This window comes from Carassius auratus, chromosome 12 (genome assembly GCF_003368295.1).
Source record: "Carassius auratus strain Wakin chromosome 12, ASM336829v1, whole genome shotgun sequence".
Classification (NCBI taxonomy): Eukaryota; Metazoa; Chordata; class Actinopteri; order Cypriniformes; family Cyprinidae; genus Carassius; species Carassius auratus.
The window spans coordinates 15,505,580-15,514,981 of record NC_039254.1 but is presented as its reverse complement, the minus strand read 5'-3'; the positions used below and the strand labels follow the sequence as shown (position 1 = coordinate 15,514,981).

General features: G+C 40.9%; 1 protein-coding gene across 1 annotated transcript; it reads left to right on the top strand.

Annotated features, from left to right (window-relative positions):
* The first annotated feature begins 6,116 nt into the window (after positions 1–6,116).
* LOC113111946 (zinc finger BED domain-containing protein 1-like) lies at positions 6,117–9,096 on the top strand. Its single transcript, XM_026277218.1, has 3 exons — positions 6,117–7,631; positions 7,799–7,880; positions 8,062–9,096. The coding sequence occupies exons 1-3, from the start codon at positions 6,135–6,137 to the stop codon at positions 8,424–8,426; spliced, it is 1,944 nt and encodes a 647-aa protein (XP_026133003.1). The 5' UTR covers positions 6,117–6,134; the 3' UTR covers positions 8,427–9,096.
* Positions 9,097–9,402: the final 306 nt, after the last annotated feature.

The window sequence follows — 9,402 nt, the reverse complement described above, 5'->3', positions numbered from 1 at the left end:
TTTTGTTTAAAGCGCTATATAAATAAAGGTGATTGACTTGATTAGGGTCTCTTACACACAAGGCACAAATCGTATGATCCAGGTCATACTGCCAACACTGACAGATGTTTTAATTGTTCCAGAAAAATGACTTCACATTTTCCAGTAAACTATCCCTTTAAGACAGCAACTTGATAATTTAAGGTACTCCACCTGCGATGCCCTTCTTATAAGGCCTGATCACCAATTCCCCGAAGTGAAAATGCTGGAGGCATCTTCTGCTTTGAGGTTTGTAGGTCACCCAGAGTTGAAGTCAGATAACACTGCAAACCTCAACAAAGATTTAAACAATCACTTTGGAAAAGAAAGGCATATCTCCTCTGAAAAGAGAGAATGCCATTCCACAGGAGCGCTCAGACCGCTGATCTTCATCATTAAAGACAATTATGTCACATTCACTTCTCCTCTCCCTGCTCTGAAGGGAAGTAGCCAAAGCCAATTTCATGTTCATCAATTGTCTCCTTTGTACTGCGTACAGTTTACTAGGCTTAATAGGAGAGGCCGCTTCCCTTTGATAGTACCTCTTCCTCTGCCAAACCCATAATGCCCCCATTTGTTCAACACAAAACCCCAACTTAAACTACACAAAGAGGTGATTACACAGAATCTCATTTGCCTAAGTGATTGCATCCACACACAAAAAAGTCTCAGATCTTTGATCTCAGTAAGGGGCAAATGTGTTGGCTTTACTCGGTTGTGTGAGGTGCTGACTGAAACAAAGGCGCCCCTAATTCGAGCTATTACCCGCACATTACTAGCTCTACGTTTGCTCATTTGCACAAGGGGTTTAGGGGCAAAGAATACGTGTCAATGGGTGGACTCGAGTCCGTCAAGTTTATCTGTGTCATCCGAGAGCACCAGCCGACAGCCTAAGTTTGGATGGCTCACTTCAAAAAGAGCGGCTTTGGCTGCTGTCGAAAAGCAAACAACGTTTAGCACCTCAGTGCCTAGTGCTAATGACAAACAAGCTGCTCGGATCCACATGAAAGAGGGGCATCCCTGGGTCTCCATCAATGACCTTTTCAAATACACTTCCTCCACACACAAAAGAGCCCACCATCCATCTCCTCAGAGGAGCACCCATGCTCCAACCCAGGCCCACTCACCGGCCCTCACTCTAAATATGAATGCAAGGACGGGGGGAAAGTTTTTCTTCTCAACTACACTTGAAACAAATACCATAAATAAGTCAAAGAGAAGGAGGGAGGGGTAGGTGTACATTACATGACTTCAAAGGCTCTCTCTCTCTCTGTGTCTCTCTCTTCCCCCATAGAGCCCAGGCAGTGTGCTTATTTTCAAGGTGCTTATTCATGTGTACAGACTTGAGGCTACATCACTCAGCATTACCCGAGGGACACTTAACAGTTTCCTCCAAAATAAAAAAAAGGGAGGGGTCCAAACAGATTCTGGAGAACATGAAACTGACGGAGAGGATATTTCCGAGATGGTAGTTGTGACCTCACGTCACCCCCGTGGGCTATGTCAATTAACCTCCCATTTTACACTTGGCTGCCTCGTGAGAAAATACACACCAACATAAAGGCTAAGTATCATCAATCATATCATAAAAAGAGTGGCCTCACATAAAAGAAGATACGCAGCACAATATTACTTTATTTGAGTTTTTATATCACGTCATTTCAAGGTGACAGATGGCAATGTTTTTATTGAGTCAAATATCAGAGCCTTCAGCGCATGAGATCTATTCATGGCGGTAACATAATCGGGTTGTCGCTGACATCATGCTTTCTTGCATTACATATTTTTTAGCTGTATGTTACTTCCCAGCTTTTTTGGCCCATTGGTATGGGAAAACAAAATCAGTGGCTTTTCTTCATAATGCTGGCACACATCTGCATCTTCTCTTTTTACACAGGCATCAAAGGTTTAATTTACTGATAGAGTTAATGCAACAGGAATTAATAGAATCTGTAATGAAACTGTTTTACAGTTCAATTCACAGCAATTCTCCTGTCCTAATTTGATCTCTGATCCTGTGTTGATTATGGTATCTACAGGACTGTCTCTGTTTTCAAAGGAAATGGGTTTGGCTTTTATCCCAAATGCCTTTTTGGCTTAAGTCCTATATGAGATTAGATTTTCATATAAGGTTTGATTAGACTATATTTAAACATTAGGTACGCTCCCTGAATGCAGTGATGCTTTATTTTTAGATTTCCTGTTTTCATTAACATTTTTTTGTGTGTTGTGTGTATTTGACATTTGTTTATTATAGATTTTCTACATATTATCTATATATTCCGTCCATTTATTCATTCATTCATTCCAGGCTGTTTATTTTATAAATAAATAAATAAATAGTTTATTTTTTATTGTTGTTGATGTTGCTGGATATTAATCAGATGATATTTAAGTGTGTGAACCATCTGGTATTACTTTGTCAAATAAGAAGGAGATGGTGCTTTTACTACTGAAACATAATTAACATACTTACTACAATTATTATTATTATTATTTATGTATTAAAATTCTTTATTAGGTAAAGTCTCAGTTAGATATGTAACCCTCATTCCCTGAAAGAGGGAACAGAGACACCATGTCGGTGGCCAATGAATTGGGATCTTGCTTTGAGAGACTAATCTACTTAGAGTGTAACTAAACTAGCCAGTGCACATTGGCATGCAATTATTGCACCCAGCTGCCCCCAATCACAGCGTAAGCATAAAAAGGTAGCAGGTGCAATGCATGCCAGGTTTTTGCTGAAGAGCCGACCCGGTGACCTGGCTGTTCAGCGGTGGTATAGCAGCTGTGGCGATGGGACTTGATGTCTCCATTCCCTTGCTTCAGGGAATGAGGGATACATACGTAACCGAGACTTTCCCATTCAGTCAGTCACTCTTGACGTCAAGTCCGTGACCGCCAAATTATAATTCCCTACCAAAGCACCAGGGATGCTGCCCCTTCCAGTGCCCTGTGTGAGCCACATGCATCCCTTGTTATAGTCCATTCACCATTGTTGTAGCACTATCCACTCAGTGAGACTGGATAACACATATGAAAATGTACCCGTTCCACTTCCAACAGCGATGCTGCGGAAGCCCCATCCTTCCCGAAGGAGGTTTCAGAAGCAAATACACATATGAACATCCATTTAGGTGCATAAGGAAAATTGGAGGTGATTGTAACCCTCTTATTGCCTGCCGGGTATAGGGTTGGGAACAGAGAACCGGTTCTTATTCAGAACCGGTACTGTCCTTTGAAGAGAACCGGAACCATGATCAATTTCTAAGTTTCGGTTCCGAAAACGGTTCTGTTGCGTCACGTGACCAAGCGTCGGTGGGCAGCCTTTCCGCTGGTGCTCTGACGATTTGGCGTTTCCCGTAAAAAGGATGCCACAAAGCAAATAAGAAAGAAACGCCACCCTGCATCTTTAAATACTGAGCACACGGATTTCAATGACGAGCATTCCACAGACGTGCTGCGCCGTGTCACATCTTTTACTACCAAACACATTGTTTCCCTTGATTACTGTGCACGTCGTTTTGTCTGACTGTACATGAACCGGCAGTGCACAGCACCTGTTACCGCTAAATTACTTCATATTTGTCCCATACTGTCATTAATATACATACTGATTTCAGCTTGGACAACTAAATAAATAGACTGCTATTTTTATGTAAGTATGAGGGATAGATTATTTAGAGCACAAGTCATTTCAAGAGTGATAAACAAAGTGATAGAAAATATTTATTTCCATGCATTTTAAATGTTAAAAAATTTGGAAACCATTCATTGCATCACACCATCTTCTGACATATTTGTAAAATAGGGGGTTAATGGAGTGTGTGTATGCATGGTTTTATATATATATATATATATATATATATATATATATATATATATATATATATATATATATATATATATATATATATATATATATATATATATATATATATATATATAACAGTTTATAGTTCATTAATTTTGGAAAATGAACTAGTGTCTTAGCCTTCAAGGGACAATTTGGCCAACCAGCTTATTCCTGATTTAAAAAGCAAAATGTTATTGATAGTGTAAAAAACATCTTTGAAGCACATGCTGATTGATAGATTAGCATTACCTTCCAACATCACTACATTCAATTAAAATAAAATAGTAAAAAACATAACTATAGTTCATTTAAATGGAGCCATTCTAACAATACCCTACCCTCCTTATGAAGATCTGTATACTGTAACATATGTTGCTTTTGGACATTTCCAACATTTAAACTTTTGACTCCCTGACGAAGGCTTGTATGCCAAAACGCGTCTGAGTTTTTAAAGGTTTATGATGACCAAGCCATAAAATAAAGGCTTTTTAATTTTTTCTTAAAGAGAGTGCCTTGGAGTTCCCTATTTGTTCTATATTTAAATTAAGCTGACAGTAAGTCATAAACAGTAATGAGCATTGAGTAGGTGAGTATTGTGCATTTTTTCTTACCACTATTTTTTAATAGTTGTTTAATGATTTTAATAGAATCAGAACCGGAACTGTTCAGTGGAACCGGAACCGGAACCACAAAAAAATTTCTAACGATTTCCAACCCTAGCCGGGAAACGCTGTCTCTCTGAGGCTATACCGTGGACTTTACACAAATGAGATCCACTTATGTCTTGCATATGGAACCCAGCCTTTTACCGGTTATCAGTGATTCATCGACCAATGGAACCATCGCTGTACCTGCAGTGGGGCAGCGAGGTGGAACACAGGGACCCAACTCGGGTGGCTTGTGAGCGGACCGGAGAGAGGTATTAGTGTGTGCTGCAAGGCTTACTTGGTTCCACAGGTTGGCAGAGGGTGCATGAGTAGGGCCTTGTTGATGCTTTTGAACTGCCTGCTGATGCTGGCTGGTGAAGGAGGAGGATGAGTGAGGATGGGGTGCTGCGAACAGTGGATGGGTGGAGGCAACAGGTGCCCACCGGGGCAGGGTGTGAGCCTCAGTCTGCTTCTGTGCAGCCGAGAGCTGCTGGGTCAGGCTCTTGACTGCGTCGCTGAAGAGGCCGATCTGGTACACAGGGGCATTAAAGGGTTATTTCACCCAAGAATATTTTTTTTTCCATTTTCTACTCACCCTCAAAGCATCCTAGGTGTATGTGACTTTCTTTTTTCAGAATAATCCAATCAGAGTTATATTAAAATATGTCCTTGCTCTTCCAAGCTTTTCCATGGAGGTAAGCGGATGTCTGTTGTCAACAGTTCAGATGAAGTGAAATACAGTGTGTGCATGTGTAATAAAAAAATCCCCATGTATAAAGGCCCCATGTAGTGAATCCATGCAGTTTTTGTAAGAAAAATACCAAGATTTCAAATGTAATAAACACTTTTTTTCTCACTTTTGCTGACTGTTGGGAACTGGAAGACATGCAGGCGGATGTAGTAGTATACCAGCTCTGCGTGGCTAGTGATGAGTCCAAGTGAGAACAAAACAAAATGCTGGTTTTCCTTTGATAAATTAAGGAAACTTTGATTCCTTTGCTCCTACATTTCCCAGAGGCACATGCGTAACACATACATTTTTGGCTAAACTAGCCCTTTAAGGAACCAAACATTGACGGTGTCCCTCATATCGACCAGACATAGTGGACCACCATAGTGGACATCACACGGCCCAGAGACCACACAGTGATCTCTGTCGCTTGTAGCGTGAGGTCATTAGTGGTACGGAGATCTTTTAAAACTTTTGTGTCATGACCACCCTCGTACAGGTCCATCAGTGCCTGCATAGGTGCCTGCCTCATACAATAATTAACACTAGGGATGGGAAGATTCCCCGATTCGCTCGGTGCATCGGCTTAAAAAGTTAAAGATGCGATGCATCTGTTTAAAAAGTGTGCATCGGATTCAAATTGGCTTTTGTATCGCGATGCATCGTTTCTAACATATCTGCATCGGTAAACCCAGATTTATTTCTTTATAATTATTAGTAGATAACTATACTTTAATTATTTAGAAAAGGAATAATATTTTTAGATTGTTTTCACCCTTCTAAACTGTTTTTCAAGCACGTCTCTCTTCACTGTTGCGTGATGACGTAGCCTTTCACAACACCACAGAGACCGGGGCGCGTCAAGAAAGTCACATAGATTAACATGGCAGAGGTAGAGCAGCTGCATCCTCCACCAAGTAATTACAAATCCAGTGTGTGGAAACACTTTGGCTTTTATAAGAAAGCTGGAAATCTTGATAAAACCCATGCAATTTGTAAAATATGTCGTGCCCCTATAAAATATACAGGCAGCACGACAAATCTGACAACACACCTGAAGCGCCGACACGGTGTGAGTTTGGAGACGCCGGCCGCCTCCTCCTCCTCCTCCTCCTCCTCCTCCTCCTCCTCCTCCTCCTCTCACTCGGATTTAGCTGAACCTGCCACTGCTAGCGGGACGCCGGGTGAGCAAACGATCAAAACTTTTTTTCAATCGAAGTTGCCTAACAGTTCTGCTCGGTCCAAGGCAATAACCGACGCAATCGCCTTTTTTATCTGTAAAGACATTCAGCCTTACAGTGTTACAGAGAACGAGGGCTTCCAATACCTCCTCCACGTGTTGGAGCCGAGGTACCACATACCAGATAGAAAGCTATTCTCCGAGAAACAAATCCCTATTCTGTATGACAAAGTCCGACGAGTGATAGCCGAGTCATTGAGCAGTGCCCAAAGAGTTGCAATTACGGTTGATGGCTGGACGTCTTGCGCCACTGACTCATATATCACTGTCACGGCACACTATATTGACGATGAATGGGTTTTGCAAAACCACGTTCTGCAGACTAGAGTGTTCAAAGAGGCTCACACGGGGAGTAATCTAGCAGTTTTACTGCAGGACGTTTGTCGTGAGTGGAACATCAACGACAAGAAAACAGCGTTGGTCACTGATAATGCTAAAAACATGATACTGGCAGGAGTTGGTGCTGAGATGGACCCCCATGTGCGATGCATCGCGCACACACTTAATTTGGCGTTGCAAAAATCCCTCAAGGTAGAAAGGGTGTCAGAGCTTCTAGCAAAAGTGAGGAAGGTGGTAACATTTTTTCACAGGAGCCCAAAAGCAACTGAAGTTCTGCGTGAAACGCAGGCCCAGTTACAGCTGCCAAACCACAAGCTAATCCATGATGTTTCCACAAGATGGAACAGTTCTTTTGATATGTTGGAACGTTTTTGGGAGCAGCAGCCTGCTGTGTTGAACACACTGTTGTCAAAGAAGATAAAGAAGAGAGAAAACATGGCCAGCATGACAGAGGAAGACATGACACTAATCCAAGAGGTCATCAAATTGATGTCCCCTCTGAAAGTGGCAACAACACTCCTCAGTGAGGAAAAAAACCCCACCATCTCGATGATCTCCCCAATCCAGGCCAAATTACAGAAACATTTCCAGTCAGATGAAAGTGATCTACCTGTAATTTCCCAGATGAAGGAACGATTCAGAGAGGACTTTGATGGTCGCTATACATATCTCCAAGACCTCCTACACTATTCTTCAGCCCTTGATCCACGCTTCAAAGACCTGGCTTTCCTGGATGACAGCGACACTAAGGACATGATATTCATGAAGCTAACTACAGAGGTGGTAAAGATGGATGAAAAGGTAAGAATATACTCCGAATACTGTAGCTAGACTCACACACACGCTCACTCTCTCCCCCTCTACCTCTCTATCATGTATCCATTTGTTAAATTTATTTACCTGTGTCTTAAATGATGTCTAGTTTAAGGAAATCTAACAGTTAGTCTTTGGATTATAATTATTGTCAGGCAGGGGACAGGAACACGCTGAATGAGAGTCAGGCAGCTGAAACAGAAGTTGACAGGAGCCCCCACAGAGAGGAAGAGACAGGTTTGCTTTGTTCTAATAGGAACTTTAGGATCTGTGGCACAACTTATAAAACTTCTGTATGTTGATTTGGAGATGCATGTTATTTGTCTAATACTGTGTGTCAAAGGTTTTGTGGTATAAGTATTGATTGATATATTTTTTTCAACACAACTGATAATCCCCTCTTCTCTTTTGTTATTAGATGATGTTCCTCCCAAGAAGAAAACGGCCTTGGACCAGATGTTTGGGGATTTCCACACTGCGAGACCACAGACGACAAAGAGCACAAGGGAGAGAGCTAAGGAGGAAATTTTAAAGTACAGAGAAAGAGATTCTTTAGGTCTGAGCGGTGATGTGCTGCAGTGGTGGAAAAAACAAATGGATCTTCCACTGCTTTCAGCATTAGCAAAGAGCTACCTCTCCATCCCAGCTACAAGTGTACCCTCTGAAAGAGTGTTTAGCACAGCTGGAGATATAGTTACAGCAAAGCGCAGTTTGCTTCATTGTAATCATGTGGATCAACTGATATTTCTTAAGAAAAACCTTAAAAGAGCATATTTAAGTTAAATTTAATCTAATGAGTCTGGTTTACAGCAGCCTGTGACTGCCTATACTAGTTTATTTTATTTTCATTATTTTTTTTTTTACATTTGAATACAGTTATGAGATAACTGACAAATTTTTTTTTTTTTGGTACTTCATATTATTATTGGTTATGTCAAAATAGCACCTGTTTTCTGTTCACGGAGTAAGCCTGTCTGCTGAAAGCACATTCATCTGCTAGCATGTTATGGAACATTTCTTCAGTTTACCTCTGAGCAGCATACTTAAATTGTTTCACTGTTAAATGTTTGAGCTTTTAAAAGTTTAAGTAGGTACAAAACAGGAAAAAAACATTTGGTTTTATTTAATATTTTTTTGCACTACCAAAGCCTATTTGTATAAGGTTCATGCACTACAAATCAGAAGGCACTTAAGTTAATTTATGTTTTGTTGTCTGAAACAAAGAAATAAAAGTATCTGTAACATAATGAAATGCATATCATGATTTGTTTCATTGCATCATACCGCATCGAATCGTGTTGAATCGAATCGAAATCGGATCGCACTGCATTGTAACAGAGGTGTATCGTATCGTATCGCATCGCTAGCTGCTTCATGTATCTTTAATGTATCGTATCGTTGGCTATGCATCGAGATGCGTATCGCATCGGCCTCAGTTATGGAGATGCACATCCCTAATTAACACTCAAAGTAAACTGGTCTTTCAAAGCCAAATCCCAATTCATCGGTCACCTACGTGACGTCGAGAATGACTGACTGAAATGGAACTACAGGTGTAGCTCGTCACATCAACTTTGGACATTATTCATTAACATTTATTGTAATTTTTTGACCTCAACCACACAAGTCCACATTTATTTCAGTGTATGGAAAACAGCAGCAGGAACTGCATTAGTCCTTTCCCACCGGAGAAAGAAAATCTTCCAGATTTGGAACCACATGATGGTGAGTAAATGATGACAGAATTTACATAAACTAG